Source organism: Narcine bancroftii, chromosome 5, assembly GCF_036971445.1.
Source record: "Narcine bancroftii isolate sNarBan1 chromosome 5, sNarBan1.hap1, whole genome shotgun sequence".
In the NCBI taxonomy this organism is placed as follows: domain Eukaryota; kingdom Metazoa; phylum Chordata; class Chondrichthyes; order Torpediniformes; family Narcinidae; genus Narcine; species Narcine bancroftii.
The window spans coordinates 127,861,135-127,887,757 of record NC_091473.1 but is presented as its reverse complement, the minus strand read 5'-3'; the positions used below and the strand labels follow the sequence as shown (position 1 = coordinate 127,887,757).

At 39.3% G+C, this 26,623-nt stretch overlaps 2 protein-coding genes across 13 annotated transcripts in view; one reads left to right on the top strand and one right to left on the bottom strand.

Annotated features, from left to right (window-relative positions):
- The window catches only part of LOC138763963 (uncharacterized), a 33,048-nt gene extending 7,246 nt beyond the window's left edge, over nt 1-25,802 (top strand). For 8 of the 11 annotated variants that reach the window (XM_069939046.1, XM_069939040.1, XM_069939044.1 and 5 more), the window contains 3 exons: nt 16,426-18,970; nt 24,147-24,203; nt 25,478-25,802. In XM_069939046.1, coding sequence (XP_069795147.1) covers nt 16,453-18,970; nt 24,147-24,203; nt 25,478-25,551 — 2,649 coding nt within the window. In that variant the 5' untranslated portion in view covers nt 16,426-16,452 and the 3' untranslated portion in view covers nt 25,552-25,802. The other 3 variants (XM_069939041.1, XM_069939039.1, XM_069939037.1) reach the window with 3 other exon arrangements.
- LOC138763964 (ferric-chelate reductase 1-like) overlaps nt 24,678-26,623 on the bottom strand; it is a 41,480-nt gene continuing 39,534 nt past the window's right edge. For both annotated transcript variants that reach the window (XM_069939048.1, XM_069939047.1), the window contains exons 15-16: nt 25,814-25,875; nt 24,678-25,662 (exon numbers count right to left, since the gene is read on the bottom strand). In XM_069939048.1, the coding sequence (XP_069795149.1) occupies nt 25,570-25,662; nt 25,814-25,875 (155 nt within the window). In that variant the 3' untranslated portion in view covers nt 24,678-25,569. The remainder of the gene's footprint in view (nt 25,663-25,813; nt 25,876-26,623) is intronic.

Sequence of the window (26,623 nt, the reverse complement as noted above, 5' to 3'; positions counted from 1 at the left end):
TCCAGAAAAGTCGGGAAAAACAAAGGAAAACACAAAGGCACAGAAATAAAAGTTAAAGAAAAGTGAGTATAAAGGTGGAAAGAAGATGGCGACAAAAAAAGAAAAATCGAAAGCAATGGTAAGAAGAGAGGAAGAGAAGACAACGGAGGAAGAAGGTGAAGGCCTTACCTGTTCGAAGAGGCCCGCTGTGGAGAGAGAAACCCGCTCCCTCAGGTCGGTAGATAATGGACTACAAAAATGGCTCGCTGAGCCGAGTAAAAGTGCGCAACCGCGCATGCGCGACTCCTCGCGCATGCGCGATGCGCATGAAAAAAAACACACCGACGGGAGGGGGGACCAGCTGGGGAGTCGATCTCCACAGCCGGCAACGACAGCTGCAGAACACCTGCAGCAAGAAGAGACCACAGAAGACAATGGAAACAAGAAAGAAGAGAAGAAAAGGGCAACAAAGAAACAACAGATGGCCAACCCAGAGGAAGAAGAAGAGGAAGAGTACAGTGAAATAGAAGAAGAAAAGAAAGGCAAGATAAAGGAGGTACTTTCTCTTATTAAAGGATACATGGAGTCATTTAAAGAATGGCAAACACAGGAATTTAATGATTTAAGAAAAAGAATAAACAACACAGAAGAGAAAATGAATAAAATAGATATGACCTTAACAGAAATGGGAAAGAAAATGGACAAGATGGAAGAGCGGGCAGTAGCAGCAGAAATGGAGGTAGAAGACTTAAAAAAGAAATTGGAGGAATCTAATAAAAAAGCGATAGAGACGCAAGAACTGTTAGCTCAAAAAATAGATATAATGGAAAATTATAACAGAAGAAATAACATAAAGATAGTGGGCCTTAAGGAAGATGAAGAAGGCAAGAATATGAGGGAGTTTATAAAAGATTGGATCCCTAATACCCTAGGATGTCCAGAACTACAGCAAGAAATGGAAATAGAAAAGGCACATAGAGCATTGGCCTCTAAACCACAACCACAACAAAAACCAAGATCTATTGTAGTAAAATTCCTAAGATATACTACAAGAGAAAAGGTACTGGAGAAGACAATGGAAAAAGTAAGAGAGAGCAACAAACCACTGGAGTATAAAGGGCAAAAAATCTTCATTTATCCAGATATAAGTTTTGAACTCCTAAAGAAGAGAAAGGAGTTCAATACAGCAAAGGCGATTTTATGGAAGAAAGGGTATAAATTTATACTAAAGCATCCAGCGGTATTGAAAATATTTATTCCAGGACAACAAAACAGACTATTCTCGGACCCAGAAGAAGCACGAAAATTTGCAGAACAATTACAAAAATAGACTGAGGGATGAAGACGGGTAATGAGAGTAAAAATGATCACGATTGATATGTATGTGGGTAAAGAGGTATAAGAGTGAATAGATAAAATGTGCATACGTAAAGGTATCTGTACTTAGAGGAAAATATAGATAGTATAGACAAGAATGAATAAGGGAAGGTAATGGAATAGAGAGAATAAGAAGGGAATTAAAAGAGTGACCTTTGTTACATATGAAAAGTGAAATCTTTTCTGGGGAGGGCTGGGTGGGGAGAAATAGCGGTCACTGCAAAATCAGTTGATGCTTGCGAGTGAATTCGCAAACCCAAATGGAGAGGGGAGATGTGGTTGTCCGACAAGGGATAAAGGACAACTCAGGAGGGGAAGGGGAGATTGGGGATAAAGAAGATATAAATAGGAGAATAAGGAAAATGTTGGATGTTGTAGGAATGTTGTCTTATAAAGAGTTGAAAATAAGAAAACAGAAATGGAAAAGGAGGAAAGGTAATGATGGAAAAACGGAAGGAGAAGATAAACAAAGTATAAAATGGCTACGCTGAACTATATGACTTTAAATATTAATGGAATACATAACCAAATTAAAAGGAAGAAACTACTAAATTTACTGAAAAAGGAAAAAATTGATATAGCATTTGTCCAAGAAACACACTTAACTGAATTGGAGCACAAGAAATTAAAGAGAGATTGGGTAGGACATGTAACAGCAGCATCATATAATTCAAAAGCAAGAGGAGTGGCTATATTAATTAGTAAAAATGTGCCATTTAGAATAGAAGAGGAAATAATAGATCCAGCAGGGAGATATGTTATGATAAAATGTCAGATATATTCGGAGTTTTGGAATCTACTTAATGTATATTCACCTAACGAAGAAGATCAAAAGTTTATGCAAGATATCTTTTTGAAGGTAGCTAATATGCAAGGGAACATACTAAAAGGAGGGGATTTCAACCTGAATTTGGATCCAAATATGGATAAAACGGGGAAAAAAATTAACAGGAAGAACAAAGTAACCAAATTTATAATTAAATCAATGCAAGAAATGAAACTTTTGGACATATGGAGGAAACAAAACCCAAAAGAAAAGGAATACTCATACTACTCGGCTAGACATAAAACATACTCAAGATTAGACCTATTTTTGTTATCAGCTAGTATGCAGGATAGAGTAAGAAAAACAGAATATAAAGCGAGAATACTATCGGACCATTCACCCTTAATATTGACAGTAAAGCTAGAGGAGATCCCTCCAAGAATGTATCGATGGAGATTAAACCCCATGCTACTTAAAAGACAGGATTTTAGAGAATTTATTGAAAAACAATTAAAAATGTATTTTGAAGTAAATACGGAATCAATGGAAGATAAGTTTATACTATGGGACGCAATGAAAGCATTCATTAGAGGGCAAATAATAAGCTATGTAACCAAGATGAAGAAGGACTATAATCAGGAAACAGAGCAGTTGGAAAGGGAAATAGTAAACATAGAAAAAAAATTAGCAATGAAGGAAGATACAACTAAAAGAAGAGAATTGGCGGATAAAAAAATAAAATATGAAACATTACAAACATATAAGGTAGAGAAGAATATAATGAAGACAAAACAGAAATATTATGAACTAGGGGAAAAAACGCACAAAATCCTAGCATGGCAGCTTAAGACAGAACAAGCTAAGAAAATGGTATTGGCATCAAGGAAAAAAGACAAACAAATTACATATAATCCAAAAGAAATTAAGGAAAACTTTAGAGAATTCTATGAACAATTATACCGAACTGAAAATGAAGGGAAAGAAGGGAAAATAGAGGAATTTTTGACTAAAATTGAACTACCAAAACTACAAATAGAGGAACAAAATAAATTAACAGAACCATTTGGAATAGTAGAAATACAAGAGATAATAAAAAAATTACCAAATAATAAGACACCAGGAGAGGATGGATTTCCAATAGAATTCTACAAAACATTTAAAGACTTATTAATACCGCCCCTCCTGGATGTAATCAACCAGATTGATGAAACACAAAGCTTACCAGATTCATGTAAAACAGCAATAATTACAGTAATACTAAAACAAGGGAAAGATCCACTCTTACCAGCATCATATAGACCAATATCTTTGCTAAACACAGACTATAAGATAATAGCTAAACTATTAGCAAACAGATTAGCAGAACAAGTACCGAAAATGGTAAATTTAGACCAAACTGGATTTATCAAAAAAAGACGCACAACAGACAATATTTGTAAATTTATTAACTTAATTCATGCAGTAGAAGGAAATAAAGCACCTGCAGTAGCAGTTGCTTTAGATGCAGAGAAGGCCTTCGACAGAGTAGAATGGAATTATTTGTTCAAAGTATTGCAAAAATTCAGTTTACCGGAGAAGTATATTAATTGGATTAAAGCATTATATAAGGGACCGTTAGCGAAAGTGACAGTAAATGGACATGTATCAAAGCAATTTAACTTAAGCAGGTCAACGCGGCAGGGATGCCCACTATCACCTTTATTGTTTGCGCTAGCTATAGAACCACTAGCAGAATTGATAAGAATAGATAATAATATAAAAGGAATAAAAATAAAAGACAGGGAATATAAAATCAGTCTATTTGCGGATGATGTTATAGTGTACTTAACAGAACCAGAACTATCAATAAAAGAATTATATAAGAAATTGAAGGAATATGGAGAAGTGTCGGGTTACAAGATAAACGTTAATAAAAGTGAAGCAATGCCTATGAATAATGCGGATTTCTCAAAATTTAAGAAGGAATCTCCATTCAGATGGCAAATGCAGGCAATAAGATACCTAGGTGTACAAATAAACAAAAATCTAGGCCAATTATATAAACTCAATTATAATCCACTAATGAAAAAATTACAGGAAGAATTAGAGCATTGGAAAGATCTACCACTAACACTGATAGGAAGGATAAACTGTATTAAAATGAACATTTTTCCAAGGATAATATACTTATTTCAGGCACTGCCAATACAACTGACAGAAAAATTCTTCAAAGAGTTAAAGAAAATAATAAGGAAATTTTTATGGAGAGGGGGGAAACCGAGGATAGCACTAGATAAATTGACAGAATGGTATAAACAAGGAGGCTTACAATTGCCAAACTTTAAAAATTATTATAGAGCCGCACTATCAGATTTTTATCAAACAAGGGAAAAACCAGACTGGACGAGATTAGAATTAGATAAAATAGAGGAAAAGATACCTGAACACATATTATATAAATGGGACGAAAAATTGGTACAACATAGAACTTCTCCAGTATTACATCATCTCCTCAATATTTGGAAGAAGATCCATGTAGAAAGAAATAAAACAAATTATCAATTACCAAAACTAATATTGACGCAAAATAAGCTACTCCCTTTTACAATAGACAACCTTTCCTTTAGAGAATGGGAAAAAAAAGGGATTAAAATAATAGAAAATTGTTTTTCAGGAAGTAGATTCTTATCCTTTGAACAAATGAGAGATAAGTACAATATAACTGGAGATACAGCGCTGGCATATTACCAACTGAGATCCTACTTGAAGGATAAATTAGGAAGCAATCTGAGTTTACCAGAGGGAAGTAACCTTGAATATGTGATTACAGATACAATGTTAATCAAAAGATTTATAACAAATATGTATATTAAACTGCAAGAAAAGGAGAATGAGGAAACAAATGGTAAAACTAAACAAAAATGGGAACAAGATTTAAATATAAAGATAAAAAAGGAAACATGGGAGAAATTATGTTCTGGAACGATGAGAAATACAATAAATACGAGGCTACGTATGATACAATATAATTGGTTACACAGACTATGCATTACACCGCAAAAGTTAAATAAATGGGACCCAACAGTATCTGATAGATGTTTTCGATGTAAAAAAGAAATGGGAACAACAATTCATGCAATCTGGACATGTGAGAGAGTAGAAAAATTTTGGGATGATCTCAATCAGATATTAAATAAAATAACAGAAAACAATATACCAAAGAATGCAGAGATCTTTCTCCTAAGTAACATAAAAAACAAAGAATTTGGAATTGATTTGGAGGATGCACAAAAAAGATTTGTTAAGATAGCCCTAGCCATAGCAAAAAAGTGTATTATGTCAACCTGGAAATTGGAAGATAATTTGAAAATACAACAATGGTATATAGAAATGAATAAATGTATTCCATTAGAAAAAATAACATATAATTTAAGAAATAATATGGAAATATTCGAACAAGTATGGGAGCCTTACATTAAATACAATAGCGGAAACCTACCGGGGACAAACATTACCTAAGTTGATGGAAGGAGAAGGAAAGAAAAGAATGGACTCTGTAGAATTTCTGGTGTATTTTTGTTGAATGACAACATTGTCTGACTGAATTAATGCAACCTAGATTGTATACCTAAAATGGATGAGAGTGGGGGGGGGGGTGGGGGGGTGGCTTGGGAGGAGGAAGGGGGGGGGAGAAAAAGTCACTGTAAATGTGTGAAAAAGAAAAAGTGTATATCATGGCTATTGTGATTTATGGTGTGAAAAATAAAAAATGAAAAAAAAAAATGTCTGGGTATGGACGAGAGAAAACTCCAGAGGTTTGTTAGCTTGGCCTGCAACATCATGGGTACCTGACTTTACTCCATCGACGACATCTACAAGAGGAGGTGTCTTAAGAAAGCGGTCTCTATTCTTAAGACCTCCCACCATCCTGGCCATGCTAACATCTGGAAAAATGTACAGGAGCCTGAAAACGGGCATTCAGTGGCACAGGGACAGTTTCTTCCCCTCTGCCATCAAATTTCTGAACAAGCAATGAACCATAAACACTGCCTTGCTTTGTCTTTTTCTTTCTTTCTTTTTTGCACTGTTTTTATTTTGTAATTTGGTTCATATTAATGTTTGCATTGTGATACTGCCCCAAAACAACAAATTTCATGACATGCTCATGGTAATATATTTTGATTCTGATTCTAAAAGAGAAGACAAGCTTAATAGTTTTTCTTCATCCTTGTTTAGCATTTCTTAACTGAGTAAAGATCACAAACCATAGGCAATGCAAGAGTTTAGAACTTCAGAACATCAGGTTACACGAGCTTTTCAAAGTGCGTTCTCAGAACGCCACCTCTTGTAGATGTCCACAATGGAGTGAAGACTGGTGTTCATGATGTCACAGGCCAACTTAAATACCCTCTGCATGGGCATCTCCATACCAGGCAGACCAATGGGTACCTTGCATGTTGGTGATGTGTCATTTATGCTGCTAATCGGTTAATTGGCTTTCTGAGCCACCTCAGTGTGGCACTATCCAGATGGCATTGGAGAAGTGATTGTGTCCCCAGGTCTGACTGGTTCCTTCTGTTTGTTATAAGCTCACATATTGGCAATGTGGGATTTTAATATACAACTTCTTTTGCTTGTTCAAGTAACAACTAATGCACTGCTGTGACTGCAACTGACAGCATATTCAAGCAAATGGAAGGATTATTAAAAAATGCCACGGACAAGTTCAACCGCTCCAGTTGCAATCCCCCTCCCATCCTGAGGTATTGAGAGAGCAATCCTGATATGTTACTCCTGAAGACACACAAATATCCCTTGAGCAGTAGACCTCATGTCTTCTGCATTGAAAGGAAAGGTAGCTAAAATGCAAAATGTTCTTTTGTACGTTAGTAAAAGCATTTGTACAGGCACTTGAACTGATTTTACAGAATTATTATGAAGTATATGACCTCTCAAAAACCATGGATGTTATTATCTCAACTAAACTGATGTAAAATATATGGTTTTTTTAAAAATCTGTTTCTTAGGGAACCAATTCAGTTTGCATTATTCAGAGCTTTCATTTAAACGTCTGTGAAGAAAAAAATTTGTGCAGTCTTATAGAGGAGGCAGATTAATTTGAATCCCGTCCTGTCTGTAAGGAGTTTATATGTTCTCTCAGTGTCTGCATGGGGTTTCTTCCAGGTGCTCCAGTTTCATCCCACCCTTCAAAACATACAGGGGGTTGTAGGTCCATTGGGTGTAATTGGGCAGCCTCGGCTTGTGGGCTGAAAGGGCCTGTAACTGTGCTGTATGTGTGTCTAAAAACGTAAGGAGGCCAAGAAGCTGGGACATCCCTTGATATTAGCTAGTGGGAAGGCTGCCACAATCCATCGCATGATTGGTAATGAGCTGGAAACAACAATATGCTTTCTAACTCTCTACTAACCTATAATGACAAACTGAGATAGTAAATGGTTACCACAGTGCCTAGGTCAGTGGAATAAGCACTCTCTGGTGAAGGAGAAGGTGTTAAATTCAGCTTTTGAAACATGAGGTGTGGGTACCTAGATGAACGCTTGAATGACCCAGGCAAATGTGGCAAGAGAGAAAATGCTGGGAGATGGGATTAATATGGTTGGTTGGTGTGGTCACAATTGTCTGCTTCTATGCATAAGATAGAGAGGATAAAACACAACATTAGGTAGCCTGTGGATAGGCCCAGAAGCATGCAAGGCATGGTTAAAAAAAGCAATTTCAATGGATAAACACAAGCAAAAAGGAGGGAGAAACCAGAGCTGAGTTCAAGGGAGACCTGGAGCTACAAGATGAGTTCGCAAACCTCTCATAACAAACATACAGTATTGGTCTTGGCTTTTTTTTTAATCCTTTTTAAAATGCCAGCACAAAAATAAGATCACTGGATCCGAGTTTGTGTGTACCATATTCAAAGAGTTCCTATTTATGTGTTAGCCATTATAAAGCCTCTGTTTTTGGATACCTTTCATTAAACAGTTGGCCTGAAACCAAATTGACCACAAATCACAATCTGACCATAATTATCCAATCCCAGGTGGAAGCTCAATTTTGACATGGACCAGGGTATTGTTGTATTGCCTGTGACACTACCATTGAAAAATAGACCCCAATATTAGAAAGGCAGACAAATGAATTTTTACAATTTAGCCCGGAGGGAACATTGCCTGGGAATCATATATCAGTTAAATATGAGGAGCGCCCATTTCAGTTGAATTGGAAGTGACAAAAAAATTATTTAAAAAAAAATGGCTGTTTTAATGTAACGTAAAATGTTCATTTGAAGCTTTGGTTAATTAAATTCCCACTGGGATGATTGGATATCAGTGAATATTATGCCAAAAATATGTTAGGCTATTTTCTTATTTAAATATCCTTATGGTGCTGACTTTAAACGGATTTATCTTGCAATTCAAGAAAAGTTATTGAACAATCCCCCGCTGTCTGTAAGGAGTTTGTACGCTCTCCCCATGTCTGCATGGGTTTTCCCTGGGGGCTCCATTTTCCTCCCACCATTCAAAACGTACAGAGGGTGTAGGTTAATGGGATGTAAATTGGGCGGCACGGACTCATGGGCCAAAATGACCTGATACAGAGCTGTATATCTAAATTTAATGTGAAAATATTAAATAGTTGTGGGACAGGATTTGTAAAGGGATAGACATTGTCTGGCAAAACTGACAATTTTTATGGAACTATAGAAAGATCTAGCATAAAGATGGATCATAGGCCAAATTTGCCCATGCCGACATTCCCATGCTGACCATTTCCATGCCAACCATAATGCCTATCTACATTGAACATGCTTGTCCATGTTAGCCCCTTATCATTCTATTTTTTCCCATCCAAGTACCTGTAAAAATACTTTTTAAATGGTGTGATAATATCTGCCTTTACCACCTCCTCTGGTAGCCGTATCCAGATACTGACCAACTGCTGTGGAAAACATATCCCTCAATTTAAATTTCTCCCCTCTTGTGGTGACCCACTTACCAGCAAGCAAACCAGCTCCCAAAATGCCAGATGCACTGCTACAAGTACAGGAAAAACTCTGTGCATGGGATGGGTTTTTGTCCTATCCGAAGTGACAGGAACAGAAGTGTATAAGGCCTGGATTAATCAGTTTTAAACTCAGCTCTATAATGTGCACATACTTTCTTTCATGGCTCAGTGAGTAATATTTTGCTACACTCTCACCTTAAATCCTTCCTGTGTCAAGATCCCATGATCTGAAAAAAAAAGAGGATTCTATCTCTCCTATCCATGCACCTCATAATTTTGAAAACATCTGTGAGCTCACTGTTCAGCCTTACATCTAAAATGTGGGACCAGAAGTAGGCTATTCAGCCCATCAAGTATTTCATCATGAGCTGATCCATTCTCCAATTTAGCCCCATTTCCGTCTTCTGCTCATAACCTTTGATACCCCGACAATTCAAATACCTAGCAATCTCTGCCTTAAGTACACCCAACAACTTGACCTCCACAGCTGCCAGTAGTAGCAAATTCCCGAGATTAACCACTCACTAGCCAAAGGAATTCCCCTGCATCGCTGTTTTAAATGGGCAGCCTTCAATCCAGAAGTTGTGTCCCCTTGGCCTAGATTCCCCAATCATGGGAAATAACTTTGCCTATCTACTCTGTCCAGGCCTTTCAATATTTTAAATGCTTCTTGAAGTCCCTCCTCATTCTTTTGAACTCTCCAAGGAATACAGTCCACCAGCCGTCAAATGTTCCTCATATGCTGATCACTTAATTCCAGGAATCATTCTTGTGAATCTTCTCTGAACCCTCTCCAATGTCAGCATATCCTTTCTTAAATAAAGAGCCCAAAATTGTACCCCATACTCAAAGTGAGGTCTCACCAGTGCCTTATAAAGCTTCAACATCACATCCTGCTCTTATATCCTATTTCCATCTTATTCATCTCTCCGTATTGCTGCAGTCTTCCATTCTTGGCAACACACTGGTGAATCACTTCTGGACTCTCTCTATTACCTCCACATACTTCCTGTAGTGTGGTGACCAGAACTGTACACAATACTCTAAGTGTAGTCGAGTCAATGCTTTTTACAACTGCAATGTGATGTTTCAACTCTTATACTCAATTCCTCAACCTACGAAGGCAAGTCAACCAAATATCCTTTTCTTCTCTACCAATCTTTGACACCACTTCAGAGTGCTACAGACTTTCACCCTAAGATCACTTGGTGCATCAGTGCTCCGTTTATTCTGTATGTTCTCACAGAATCTGATCTCTCAGAATGCTTGACTTCAAATTTGTCTGGATTAAATTCACTTGGCCATCATTCTTCCTAATTTTTAAGGTGATCTCTGTCCCATTGTACCCTGAAAAATAACTTACTCATCATTTACATCTTCAGTAATTTTTATGTTATCTGCAAACTTACTAATTGAACCCCTGATATTAATGACAAATAACTACAAAACTAGAAATACTAACATTTTAAACAGAGCAAATGATTTAAGCTATTTAAATGGCACTTTTCTTATTCCCTTGTCAAGAAATCTGATGGAAAGATTAACCGAGGTATGTTATGGCAATATATTAAATATAACCATGTTGAGGAACTTTGGGGGGCATCCGAGGCGCTCTAGTATTTGCCAAAGCCCTTTCCTGCTCACGGTGGCGAAGGCTTTGGTGAGGTCAACAAAGGTGATGTAGAGTCCTTTGTTTTGTTCTCTGCACTTTTCTTGGAGCTGTCTGAGGGCAAAGACCATGTCAGTAGTTCCTCTGTTTGAGCGAAAGCCGCACTCTGATTCTGGGAGAACATTCTCGGCGACACTAGGTATTAAAACCAACAAGGTCGGGTCAGATACAGCAATGAGCTCTTTGAACCCTTCTCCATTAACAATGGCGTGAATCAAGGCTGCGTTCTCGCACCAACCCTCTTTTCAATCTTCTTCAGCATGATGCTGAACCAAGCCATGAAAGACCTCAACAATGAAGACGCTGTTTACATCCGGTACCGCACGGATGGCAGTCTCTTCAATCTGAGGTGCCTGCAAGCTCACACCAAGACACAAGAGCAACTTGTCCGTGAACTACTCTTTGCAGACGATGCCGCTTTAGTTGTCCATTCAGAGCCAACTCTTCAGCGCTTGACGTCCTGTTTTGCGGAAACTGCCAAAATGTTTGGCCTGGAAGTCAGCCTGAAGAAAACTGAGGTCATCCATCAGCCAGCTCCCCACCATGACTACCAGAACCCCCACATCTCCATCGGGCACACACAACTCAAAATGGTCAACCAGTTTACCTATCTCGGCTGCACCATTTCATCGGATGCAAGGATCGACAACGAGATAGACAACAGACTCGCCAAGGCAAATAGCGCCTTTAGAAGACTACACAAAAGAGTCTGGAAAAACAACCAACTGAAAAACCTCACAAAGATTAGCGTATACAGAGCCGTTGTCATACCCACACTCCTGTTCGGCTCCGAATCATGGGTCCTCTACCGGCATCACCTACGGCTCCTAGAACGCTTCCACCAGCGTTGTATACGCTCCATCCTCAACATTCATTGGAGCGACTTCATCCCTAACATCGAAGTACTCGAGATGGCAGAGGCCAACAGCATCGAATCCATGCTGCTGAAGATCCAACTGCGCTGGGTAGGTCACGTCTCCAGAATGGAGGACCATCGCCTTCCCAAGATCGTGTTATATGGCAAGCTCTCCACTGGCCATCGTGACAAAGGTGCACCAAAGAAGAGGTACAAGGACTGCCTAAAGAAATCTCTTGGTGCCTGCCACATTGACCACCACCAGTGGGCTGATATCGCCTCAAACCGTGCATCTTGGCGCCTCACAGTTCGGCAGGCAGCAACTTCCTTTGAAGAAGACCGCAGAGCCCACCTCACTGACAAAAGACAAAGGAGGAAAAACCCAACACCCAACCCCAACCAAGCAATTTTCCCCTGCAACCGCTGGAACCATGTCTGCCTGTCCCGCTTCGGACTTGTCAGCCACAAACGAGCCTGCAGCTGACGTGGACATTTACCCCTCCATAAATCTTCATCTGCGAAGCCAAGCCAAAGAGAGAAGATATTAAATATACTATATTTTTAAATATAAGATGGCACAGTTGGCAAAGAGGTCAGCGCAATGCCTTTACAGCACCAGTAATCAGATCTGGGGTTCGAATTCCATGCTGTCTATAAGGAGATGGGACATATTCCCTGTGATTGCATGGGTTTTCCCCAGGGGCTTTGGTTTCCTCCCATCATTCAGAACAAGCCAGAAGACCACCGGAGGACAGACTACACCTGGCTGGCAGTTAATCAGCTGATCTGAATAGACCCCTAGGGGGCAAACTCCACCCTGCCGGCTGTCAATCACCCGACCAGGATACAGTCCTTAGCCAGCCTCTCCCGAGCCAGTCACTTGGGAGTCACCATCACAGCCACTACAGTAGCAGAGACTTTTAGCCAAATAAAGCCTGTTGTACAGTCTTCAAGTTTGTGTCTGCTCGCTCTGCTGCAGTGCATTACAGTTATACATATAATAAATGTGAGGTTATCCACTTTGAAGATAAGAACAGGAAATAGGATTATTATCTAAATGGCATCTGTTTAGGAAAAGGGGGAATGCAGCGAGACTTGGGTGTCACTGTGCATCAGTTATTGAAAGTGGGCATGCAGGTACGGCAGGCAGTGAGGAAGGCGAATAGTATGTTGGCATTTATAGCAAGAGGATTCGAGTATAGGAGTAGGGAGATCCTACTGCAGCTGTACAGGGCCTTGGTGAGACCACACTTGGAATACTGTGTTTAGTTTTGGTCTCCTTATCTGAAGAAGGACATCCTCACCATGGAGGGGGTGCAGAGAAGGTTCACTAGATTAATACCAAGAATAGAAGGACTTGCATATGAAGAAAGGCTGGATCAACTAGGCTTGTATTCATTGGAATTTAGAAGAGTCAGGGGGGATCTTATAGAAACATATTCAATTCTTAAAGGAATGGACAGACTAGATGCAGGTAGGTTATTTCTGATGATGGGAGAAATATCTCTTTTGCACCAGTCTCCACCATCACCCCTGCAAATGCATCCTAGGCACTAACGACTCTGTTTAAGAACTTACTTCTGACAACTCCACTAAATTTCTTCACTCAGCTTAAACTGATGTCCTCTAGCTTCAGGAAAAAGGTCACGTCTGTCCACCTTATTTAATCCACCCATAATCTTATATACCTCCATTAAGTCACCTCTCACCATTCATTGCTCCACAGAGAAAGGCCCCAGCTCTGTTAATCTAGCTTCATATGGCACGCTCTCCAATCCAGGCAACATTCCAGTAAATCTCCTCCGTACCAATCTGTTTGGGTAGACCATTGGCTGACTGTACCAGTGGCCCCTCCCACAGGCTCCTGAATAAAGGTGACTGTTCCTCAGCCCCCTTGCCAGTGCAGGACAGCTGAGCAGCATAGAGGTGTCTTTGTTCTTTAGAAAATAACATCTTATCAGTTTCCTCATCTTCTGTCTCTTGGAGTCATTGATGGTGCATCAATTTTATTCGCTATAATTTTTATAATGGAGCAGATCTTGAATTGAGAGAATGTGGAAATTGACCTTCAATCACCTGAAGGAACATAGGAACATAGGAAGTAGGAACAGGAGTAAGCCAAAAATGGCCCATCGAGCCTGCTCCGCCATTCAATACGATCATGGCTGATCTAATTTATGACCTAACTCCACCTACCTGCCTTCTCCCCATATCCCCTAATACCTCTACCAATCTACCAATTTTGAACTCTGGCTACGCTGTTTTGAGGCATTCCTGCAGGCATCTTCAGCCATTATGCAGTGAGAGACGACAACATACAAGTACTACACTCCCAAGTTGGCACCCTGGTGTACTCAATGATCAGAGATGCCGCATCGTATCAGGAGACCATGGACATTATATAGGGCCAGTTCCTGTGAAAGATTAACGAAGTCTATGTCAGGCACCTCCTGGTCATGTGAATGCAGTGACCCGGGGAGTCGAACGCTGAATACTCCGGGCCCTGCGAACCCTGGGAAGGGCCTGTGAATATTTGGCCATGATGGCTGCAGAGCACATGGAGCACCTGATCAGGGATGCCAATGTGGCAAGGATCAGGTCAAACTACTTCCACCAAAGATTATTGGAACAAGGGGAGCTCAGCCTGAAGAGATCAGTCACTGGAGGTGGTCCTTCAGAATATGGAGGCTTACTCATCTAAAAGTGTTCCCTAAAAGTGTTGCATTTTTTCTAGTTAGTACCTCTATATATTGATTAGAAAACTTTCCTGAATACATTTGATAAACTCCAAGCCATCCATCCCTTTTACAGTATGGAGGTCCCAGTAAATAGGTCAAAAATTAAAATCTCCTATCACAACCTTGTGCTTCCTGCAGCTGTCTGCTACCTCTCTACAGATTTGCTTATCAATAGTCATCTACAGTTGACTATTCGCTGATCTATAATACAACCCCATAAGGGTGGTCATACCTTTCCCGTTGCTCATTTCCACCCATATGGCCTCAGTAGACAACCCCCCTGGTCTATCCTTCCTGAGTACAGCTGTGATATTTTTCCTGATGAAGAATCCCACTCCCCCGCCTCCCCCCCCCCCCCCCCCCCCACAGTTCTATTGCATCTAAAGCATCGGAACCCCAAAGCATTAAGCTGCCAGTCCTTCCCCCCATGCAACCAAGTTTCACTAGGCCACAATGTCATAATTCCACATGCCAATCCACCCTCTAAATTTGTCTGCCTTTCCTACAATATTCCTTGCATTGAAATAAATTGACCTTAGAAAATTTCACCAGATGCAACCTATTGATTTATGATAGTACATGCAATTTTCACATCATCTTTTCCTTCCTCCACTCCTCTATCTACTCTGGTACTCTGCTTCCCCATCCTCCTGCAAATCTAGTTTTAAAATGAGGATTGTGAAAAAAATACTCCTCCACAATCTCCATCAGTACCGCCCACACCACAGGGTTGCATTTTTAGCCCCCTGCTCTATTCACTTTACACCTTCGACAGCATGGCTCGGTATGACAATAACACCATCTACAAATTTGCCGATCATACTGTACCATAGTAGTGGGTTGTATAAAGAAAGGTAGTAAGTCAGCATACAGAAGGGAGATTGAAAACTTGGCTGAATGGTGCACCAACAACAACCTCGCACTAAATATCACCAAATCTAAGGAGCTGATTGTTGACTTCAGGAAGAGGAAGCCAGAAATATACAATCCAATTATCGTTGGGGGATCTGAGAAGGAGAGGGTGAGCAAATTTAAGTTCTTGGGAGTCACTATCTCAGAGGATTTTTTCTGGACTAAACATATTAATGGAAAATGGTAAAGGTTCCATTATTGTCACATAATACTACATTTAACATTGTGAAGAAAGCACAACAGCACCTCTTCTTCCTCAGGAGTTTGTGGAGGTTTGGTATGATATAAAAAACCCTGGCAAATTTCTGCCAATGTGTGGTGGAATGTGTGCTGACCAAGTGCTTCACGGTCTGGTATGGGGGCACCAATACCCCTGAGCGTAAAGCTCCAAAGGCCCTGGACATCACAGGCAAACACCTCTCCCCTCTATCAAGAACATCTATAGGGAACACTGGTGTTGGAGAGCAGCAGCATTCATCAAGGATCCACATCACCCAGCACAGGCTTTGTTCTCACTGCTACCATTAGGAAAGAGGTAGAGATGCCTCAGGACTTGCACCACCAAGTTCAGGAACAGCTGCTACCCCTCTACCATCAGACTCAACAACAAACTCAATCAGGAACTCAAGTAAGGACTCTTAATTGTGCACTTTATTGATTTTTCTAAAAAATTTCTCCATATTGTTTGTTTATATTTGTTATCTATTTATAGTTCTTTATTTGCTTACAATGCTGTGTACAGTTTTTTTTGCACTACCAATGAGTGGTAGTTCTGCTTCACCCACAGGAAAAAGAACCTCAGGGCTGTATGTGATGTCATGTATGCCCTCTGACAATAAATGTGAACTCTGCATCTGTTGTAGAGGAGAAAACCGAGAAACCAAATTAATTAATGAATTGATAGTTAAATTAAACTATTTACTTCATGTTACATCTCGGTCAAAGGGTAAATGATGTTCTCATAGACACAACTCTCCTTTGTGACTATCAGGACAACTGCTTAAAACCTAATGCAAAGGGTAGGGATATCTGTGGAGTTTGTAGAAGTGCCTTATCATGTATTTTGTTGAAAAGTTTGATTAATGCATCTTTTAACTGAGTTGTTAACTTACATGCATATTTGTCAATGCAGCAAAGTGGCTTTCTGGCCGAGGAAGTAATGAAGGGAAAGCAAGAAAAAGAAAATGTTGTTGACATTAGAAATATTTGTTCGTCAGCTATAACCATGGATCCTGGAGAAAACATTTCAAATTCTTCAAAAGCTTATGTGTCAAAGGCTATTACCATGGAAACAGAAGTAACGGCTAATGCCATTGATCATCAAGGAAGGCTTAATGCGAATGCCACACACGACTACCCTGGGTTAAACGACATAAAGAAGCCCTTGAATACTTGCTCAGTGATAGCAAAATCCAGTTTAACAAAACAGGATGACAGTTCAGATAACACAAAGCAAGAACTTCAAGGCAAGGTTCTCAAAACAGAAAATGTTTTCGACCATTCGACAGTGTCTTCATCTTTGGAGACATCAAAAGTGATCTATGCCACTATTCACAAAGATTATTCTGCCGTAGTACTTGCTGAGGAAACAGCTAACAGAATAGCAAGAAAAGATTTAGAAATGGAAAGAAAGGTCATTGCTAAGAAACCTCTTTCAGCTGCCACAATTCCAGCTGAGGGTTGTCATAATGAAATGGTGGAGAACTCCCAAACTGGAAACAAAGTTGAACAGGTAATGGCTTTGGCTTCAAGCACAGGATCAAGAAAGAAATCGTCGTCAAAGCTGTCCGTATTCATTTCCAATGGAGTAATATGTGAAGATTCTACAAACTTAAATCAAAGAGAAGAAAATGCTAATAGTTTCTCCACAGTTAATTTATGTAAGTTATCCATGAAAAGTCCAGATATTTTAGCCACATCACAGGTTAATAAAAGCATGATCAGTCTGTCAGCTACCGATCCAAGTGGAAAGAAGAGCTGTTATTTAGGCAGTGATCAAACATCGAACTGCAGGTTGATATATCAACAAGAATCAGAGAACCTTCCAAGCACTATCCAAAATGAACCTTTGCCAATCACCTCCCCTTCAGGGCAATATGAAGATATGTTAGAGTCACATCAGATGAACACACCCAAATTGTTCCAAAAACATTCCAACACAAATCAACATGAACGAAGTTTCATTCAGAAAAATGGGTCTGCTGAAAGTTTGACTTCTCTCAATAGGAAACTTGTATTAGAAATTATGGAGCTGCACCATCACAGGCTGAGAAACAACCCCAGCCAGAATGGCAAAGTGCAAATTAAGCCCAGGAGAATGAAAGTTCAATCTGATAAACCCTTCCACAGAGAGAAGCAAAAGGCTGAGGTGCCAGGATCTCAAATGATGGACACAGAACATATGGATTTTGCCACAGCTCGCAAACAATGGTTAAAACGAGAAGCACTCAGCATGACACATGGGTCAATGGTCAAAGATCAGAAAAGTAAAATGGTATCCAAACACTTTATTAAAGAACAAATCGATAATTATTTTGATAACAAATCAAAAAAACATGAAACAACCTCTCCTGATTGTGGATCTTTGTGCTCAGAAGGCAAGAGGTCAACGGGAATCAAGAATGATGAAGCTGAATGCCTGAGAAAGTCAATGGGTCCAACTCAAGACCAGGCTATGGTAGCATCAGAAGAGAATAATGACACAGTGGGGGATTTAAACCAGAGAATGTTATTGAATACAGCAGACCTTAGTCCTTTCCCAGAAGGGAGTGATTCTGGTCTTGATGATTGGACATTCAGTCTTGAAGGTAACAATTTACCTGTTTCTGAAGCTCAGGACCAGCCCTCATATTCTGGGCACATGGTGTGTGAAATGCCCGAGACACCGATTGAAAAGGAGATACGCCTCAGTCTGAACAGGGAGACAAGTCTCAGAAAGGCTAGAGGCATGACTATATTTCCTTGCCCGGAAAAATTTGTCGAGTTTAAAACCAGGTCACTTACTTTTCCGCCTCTTCCTTCCTCTTCATCGTTCAAGGTTAGAAACAATCAACTTGCTGAGATGCATATACAGCATGAGATGTTACTTGAACGCCAGCGGAAAGCTGATCTGAAGAAGGAGGGAAAGATTATGGGGAAGCATGGTGAAGATCCAGCGATTGAAGAGAGAAGGAAGTTCTTTCAGCTGCAAAATCCCTTCCCAAGCCCATTTCCCAATAAAATGCTAGTTCCACCCATTAATACTCCTGTCAGATTGCTGGTTTCACCTCCAATAAGAAGGAGTCCCTTCCGTAATGAAACAAATGTTTCTAATGTTGTTATAGTGCAAGATGATCAGATGACCTCAGAAGACAAAGCAGAAGTTAATGATGCTATATTTAAAAATAAGTATCCCAATGGGGAAACTGCTAATATTGTAATTCTGGAAACACCCAACCTGATCATACAACGTTCTTCATGCCTTCCACTGCCTTCCAACTCATCGACTGAAAGAGAAGATACATTACAAAATAACCCTTTCTTCAAGCTTCGCTCATATGGATCTGAGTCTATTATTGGGCAAGAGATCAGGGAAGTTCTTCAACGAGAAGATGAGCTCCACAAACAAAGGTGTAACGTATCAAGAGCTTCTGAGAAGACGTTAAGATCATCAACGGCAGCTGATAATTTGCTATCAGGTAAATCTATACGAAACCAAATGTGGGAGACATGAAAAAGCGAGTACTGCACATGAATATACTGGACTCCATTTAATAGACTATTTACATCGGAAGATCATCACCTATCTTCACGTTTAATCATTAAATGTCCCTACCATCAAATTCTTGTCAGGATGACCCCAAAACTGCCCTAGGTCATAATCATAATGCACTTACCCATCAGCGTTCCTGAACACTGACATCGTCAGTTTTCTGAGATCAGCAGCAGGGACCAGTGGACTGGACATATTATCACTCTGAGTATATCTCTTCCAGGCCATTCCCCTGAAATTTATGTTTTTTAGATAGAATATGCATGATTTTATAGGTCTGAAGACCAAAATGAACGACCAAAACTCAAAATCTCGAGTTTAGACAGCATACCAGTGCGGTAATCAAAGATGCTGGACTTGCAATGTGTGTCACTGAAAAGTACTATTCAATGGCCCTTTGTTCATGGAATGCCTGCAGCTAACTTTAGACTGCAGGCGCTCCGGGAAATTTACTAGGGGACTTGGAGGTAAAATCTCGGAACAGGAATGGCAGCGACCCTTTTACACAGCTTGCATTCCAGGAAAAATAAAATTCCTGGAATTCAGCGGCTTTATAAATAATCAAGACTTCAAACACCAGGACCAGAGATCAAGGGTAGAGAGCTTGTGTTAATGGTTGTATAACAGCTTGTGGAGATTACAGAGATAGGGAACACAGAAAGAGGAAGATCTAAAGAAAATTACAACCATAAAATGGCTTAGTTAAGCACTAGTGTGGCAAGAACAAGATTGGTGTGAATCAGGACAAGACCAAGGCAGGTCAAACAAATGTGTATTAAAGCTATTAAACCCAGATGTAATAGTAATTAAAACAATTGAATAAATTCATAAATGGGAGGGGTGGGTGGAATATATCTTTAAGATAATTAGGAATAGATTGGTTTAAAGATGATGTGGACACAAAATTAGAAACCATCTCCAGATTAAATTAAGCAGTTGCTAAAAATGTTGGATGCCTTGCTGAAATTTTCCTCCAAAATCTTGACCGAGCTAATCCCACACAGCATTTAAAGAAAACCTTTTAGTCGAGAAGTTCGTTGGTGCTGGCAAAGGTGTAGTAATGAGTCACTGCACAGCATCTCAAACTGACAATGGCCTTGCTGCTTCTAAAGTCTGTAGCATCAGGGGTCAGACCTCTTGACTTCATGTTCCACCCCACCAACCTTCAACATCAACAGTTGATCCTCCACAATTCTCTAATATGACTCCGCTACCAGGCATAACATCCAGCCCACTGGCCCCTTTTCATCTCTTCCTTCTCAGCGTTCCAAAGAATGTTCCCCTCTGTGACCATCTTTGTTCACCCCTCTCACTTCACCAATAACCTCTCCCCTTCCCAAGCAACTGCAGAAGATGCCGTCCAGGGCTCTAAGCATAGTTTCCATGTCAGGCGGTGATTTACTTGTACACTGTCTAGCGTTCTGCATTTGCAGCTCATTCTCCTCTGGATGGGCACATTGCAGAACACCTCTGTCCATTTCACATATGTGACCTTGTCCTTTTGACTTTCCAGCATTACTCTTACATCAGGTTACAGATCACGTTTGAACTGTGTAATTAGTCCTGATGCTCAACAAATAATCAAAACTAAACTTTCTGAAAACACTCAGGCAGCATCTGTGAGAAGAGATGGGTCACAATTGGTAATAGCTAAATCTCTTTCCTTGACAAATACCTTAGTTTAAACTCATCCCACTAGGATTTCTGCTCAAATTCCTCCTTCACATTCCGAACCCACTCGACATCACAGATAAGTTCAAACTATCCAGCATTTCCGATTCTGACAGAGTTCCAGACCTAAAGTATTACACTTTTCTTTTCCGCACAGATGCTGCCTGACTAGCTGAGTGCTTCCAGCGTTTTTTTGCTTTATTGGAGATCTCGAATATCAGCTTTTTAAAAATGTTCTGACCTTCCATTGGAAGGTCATTGGAAACATTTTGCATGAGAATTATCTTTTCCATACTCCAAACTGTTCATTATCAGTTTTCTTCCTCAAATAGTTATGATCTCTTTATAACAATTCAAAAGGCAAAACTCTGCTTATTTCCTTTGTTTTCCTGGAATTGAGATCATGACTGTTGGTATAGATTAGTGTTCTTTAATTCAAGGTTGTCCTTTAAACACATTGGATCCGGATTTATTGGATTCTTATCTAACTGTCGAATTTTACTATTTGTCTATTTCACAGCACAGGAGAAAAATACCGTGTTATGAAGGACAAGACATGAAATTCAAATGGTTGTTCTGTAAGCTCAGAATTAAGCTGAACTAATACAATTATTTTAAGTCAGTGGTTTTCAAACTGCTCCACTAAACTCACATTCCACCTTAAGCAATCCCCATGCCATAAGTGTAAGAGATCACTAAAAGTGGAATGTGTGTTTAGGGGGGCAGTTTGAAAACCACTGTTTTAAATGAATGCAATTAGGGAATTCAAATCACAAATCTGTTATATTGTGCCAGCACGTTGGAAACATATAAGCAGATTGCAGTGCAAAAACCATCCTTTTTCAACAAAGGTTATTTTTTAAATTGGTATTTGTTTATAATTGATTTCATCCAGTTGAATTTTCTATAAACCACTTCTTGGTAAATTTTCTCAATTTATAATTACACCTGTGTGATATCTACGACCACTACCGATATCAACATTGCCTATGGAAAGGGCATATTTTGTCCAATTGACCTCTTCTGGGTTTTCACTGTCCTGTGGAGCCCACTGCAGACATGCCTGTTAACAAGGAAGCTGGACCTTCCTTTGAAGCCAAAATGACATAGCCAGTGAGTTGCTTGTCCTGAACGGAACACACTAAAGCATATTAGCTGGCCCAGCGGTGGGTGTCTTGGACTGATTCATGTGGTAGAGGAAATTGTATCATGAGCTGCTGCTTAATCCTGCATCATTAATTCCAAACTAGCATTTTCCAGATCCAGGTGTTAACAGAACCAGCATCACGTCGCTCCTTGGATAATTTCATTTTAAAAAGCATCATTTATGCTAGAAGAATCTACATTGTGTAATGGAAGGAACCTACCACCCAAAACCATCCTTCCCTGCTCTGTGAGAAGCCCAGGGTAGTAACAGTGTACGTGCATGTCAGCACCATGGAGGCAAAAGTATGCTGATCCTGTATTGGAAATGTTTAGGTATAAAACTATTAATTCTCACAAGTTAAATTTAATCTGTAATTCCAGGCACAATGTATTGCTTACCCGATTTCCCCTCCAATTTAATGCTACTTAAGGATTCAGCACACAGATAATCACCTATAAATTATCAAGCAAAACATGTGCACAATACAATAGTTGCCATTTTTAAAATTTGCACTGGTTTACTGAATGTGATCTTGGTACATAGAGACATGGCCTATAGAAGTTGGACCTCGCCATACTTAAAGAGGACTCAGGCAGTGTTTGGGTCTTTTTTTATGTTGACATCCCAAGCCCTCCACTCCAGTTTTAGTGACTATTCATTCCACCTTCCAATCACAAGCCCAGTAATTACTTCCGACAATGACCTCCAGCCAAATCCTCATCAATTTCAAGCCTGTCCCACACAACCTGACCCTTGCCTCTAAAACCCGAGATGGCAAATCACTCCTCAACTCCTCTCCTAGGTCCAACAGATGATCATGACTCCCGACATCAGCCAATGAAGGGAAGACCTTTAGGCTCATTAAGCACTTGATACCTTTGTGCGCGAATACATTTGGAAGTAATGGGCCCTCAACAAAATCTTCAATCTCCTGCTTTCCACCATTCAATGTGCTTTGAGAGGCCAATAAGATTTTTGGAATTCTACGAACTTTGTGACTACAGAGTGCAGAAATATCCTTGACTCTTTAAAACAGTACTGAATTCTGGGTCATATTGGCAGGGGATAGTGCAGTATTTTAAAGCACAACACCACAGTATTGTAGTTATCTCATTGGTCTGGAAGCCAGAGGTGGGGACCATTGATTCAGAGATGTGTTTGAATACCATAGTTATAAATTTTAATTTCAATTAAATAACTATAATTTTAAAGAAAACATAATCTTCACAATATTAATCACTAAAAGCAAGTTTTAAAATTGGCCTTCAGTACATGACGATTGGGCTAGACGGCACGTGGGATGAGATGCCCGCTCTCATAGGCCGCAAGAATAGTGGTCAAATCAACCAATCACCACCAGATCGCAGCGGGTCCAATCCGGACCCGCCCATCCAATCAGCACCCAGCCTCACTCAAGCCACCCTCCGGTGGTGACACGGCCAACTGCCAATAAAAGGCAGAGCTGCAGCCCAATAAAGTCAGTGTCAATTACACTCCCTTGGTGTGTGAGTCTTCTTTCTTAAACCTCGAGCTATAACCCATTATACCTCAAACTCTGACCATAGCAACCCTGCTACAATCTGGCATTTTTACCAAATCTTGAATATACTGTATGCAACTTCAAATTCACATTTATGCCTTATTTTAATTGCCTCTTCAATTCAGGGATAAATTGGAATGGATGCTAAATGCAGATATTTCCAGAAAAGTCCACATGCCATGAATGAGTTAAAAGTATACAGAATAAATAAAAACACTGTGCAGATTAAAATCCCAGCATTGAATATGCAGAGGGCCACACACAGCCATGGTACAATTACAGATGAACTATTTAGGTCTTCAAGGAGTGGGTTTTTCACTTGTTATCAGTTTAAACCAAAATCTGTCTACATTTTTTTTCATTCATGACCTCAGAGGTGAGAAGCTAATTTCTTTCAAACCTTTCTTAATTCTTACAGCTAACCAATAATGCTGATGTCATTCATAATTGGATTGAACCATTTTTTATTCATTGTATTTAACATATGCTGCCATATAAATTTTCCCTTCCTATTGAAAATGAGTTATGTTAAAATTATACCAGTCTCTCATGCTTCTACTTTTCCAGGACCTCCATGTATTAATACGGCTCTCTCAACCCTCCCCAAACTGTAATCATGTCTATCTGTGATCCCTTTTAACATCCTGCCATAGTTTGAAACCTTTCAGCTGAAATTGTCCTTAATCATCGTTGGTGAAGGACAAGCCTCTATAGGTAGACTAACAATGTACCATTTATCTGCAGGACATAAAAGCAACAAGAATTTGTCACAAGAATGCCCTGGCACTGCACTCGGAAATTGTAAGATGTCACAGCAACCACAAAAACAAATAGCACTCCACAAGGATCTCTGAAACAATAAATGCATGGCGATGGCAGTTAGAGTGGGTTGGGTTGGACTGGGAAGAGGTGGAGGGTAGCAAAGATATTATTAATATGGTTAAGTTGCCTGAATTCTGTTGCATTGAAATAACATTATCCACTTTCAGGACCTAGTCCACTGGAGTTTAATGTTGCTTTAAATAGTATTATAGCTTTGAATATGTTTGATGAATATTGATCAATAGATCAAAATGTGTTCAGAACTGAACATCTTGACAGTTCTTCCCACAAAAGTTTTATAAGTATTGGCCCTTTGAACTAGCAAGAGAACAGGAACCAAGTACATATAAAAATAGTGAATGCCTTAATATAATAGAAAAGCATAAACCCATTCATCAACCTATGAAGGAGGATGGTGAGATGATATGTTCAGTTTCAAGAGTAATTGACCTGTTTTGTTCTTAAAACATTTTTATTATTAAATGATATTTGTGCACACGTTCATTTTGCATAATTTATCAGAGTGCAATGCCCAAAGACAGCAAATATTATTACTTAATACTTGCACTTTTTCTGGGGAAATCTTTTTGCTATGTGATTTGTGGGTGTTTGCACGACTTGAAAAAAACATTGAGTGACTTACGCTGCAACAAGATACAATGAGAAATCTGAGAGACGCATACAGAAAAGGCCACGAATTAAAGTTTTTTTTCCCTAAATTTTTCACAGCTCCAACCAACAACATAAATATAAAATGCAAAGCCTTTGATCAAACTAGTACACACATTTTCTGTAAGTCACAAATGTTTGCTTGCTTTAAAGATGCATCTTATTAAATCAAGACGGTATTGTGTGCAATGTGGTAAAATACAATATCAACATGAATAGATGTAAAAGCTATCCATACAATGGTTCATGCTCTTATATACTAGTTCAAATGATGCTGAGTTGAGGAAAGAAAATTCTTTAACATATATTAATTGGAGAAAATTAATTTAATAACAATGTTTTAAATTTAGAGTATTTTGTAGGCCAAGTTATATCAGTGAACACCTTTTTTTCTGTGAAATTGTATTTAACTTGCAAATTAATCTATAACTACAAACATTAAAACTGCTATTCACAAATAATGCCTGTTACTTTCAAACATATTTGCTTTATTTGTTTAACTTTTTACACTGTTAACCTTAAAATTATTGTCATTTGTGCTGCTTCTGCCAATTCTCTGCTGGACGCATAACCAACTGGTAAAGGCACCGTGTTCCTCAAAAAAAGAATCAAGACGATTTCAAACTTGAAGGACAGGATCAATGAAGGCGAAATGTAGGATGCATCAAGGGGACCATCAAGTAAGGCTAATTCCAATAAGCAACGTCATCAGGAATGTTAGGTTTCCACAGATGTAGATTGTTAATACCATCATTTTAAGACGATGACCCTGTAATTGTAGGATTAAACAGAGAATTTAAATTGAATTTACTTTCCTGACATGTTTTCTCCACTCTCATTCAAATAAAGGTAATTGGAAATAGTTGTGGACTTCCGATGCTTTCAGCCATAATAAAAATCAAAAGTGAACGCTGTGTTACCTGTGGGTCAATCAATTCACTTGAATCCATTATCTGCATTTTATCTTCTTCTCGTTTTCGTGCTATGATAAAGTTGAAATCACAATTCGCATTCAGTATGATTTAAAAATAATGACATAATGAGAATAAACCAACTTCTATTTATACATTGTAAATGGGCAGCGAGAATGGTGAATGACCAAACTGCTCACACTAACCATCTGAGACTTCCATATTCACAAAGCTATGTCTTTTTATTTATTTAGACAGATGAAATGCCTGTCTTGCACAAGTATTGTTTGGCTGTATGCGTGTTATGACTGATTGTATGTCTGCATGCTTTGCACCGAGGACTGGAGAACACTGTTACGTTGGGTTTTACTGGTACAATCTGATGACAAAATAAGCCAGGTCATTTCATGGGGGTGTTAGCAGATAGATAAATAATGATGATGGGCAACACAAAATATTGAAGAAAATGAAAGCCAGAGCAAAGGAGATTTTAAGGAACAGCTTAAAGGGAAAGAGTTTCAGAGCTGAAATGTCAGTAGATGATGTGAAGCAGGTTGAACTCTATAAAGATTACTGAGTAATTCATCCATTGATGGTAGCACTAAATCAAATGTCTAGCAGTGTCACTGCATTGAACTACATTGGAATGAACTTCCAGGAGAAGTTGTGGTGGCAGGGTCCATTCTGTCTTTTAAGGAAAAATTGGATAGGTATATGGATGGGAGGGGAATGGAGGGTTATGGGCAGGGTGCAGGTAGATGGGGCTAGAGGAGAGTACTTAGTTTGGTGTGGACTAGAATGGCCAAAATGGCCTGTTTC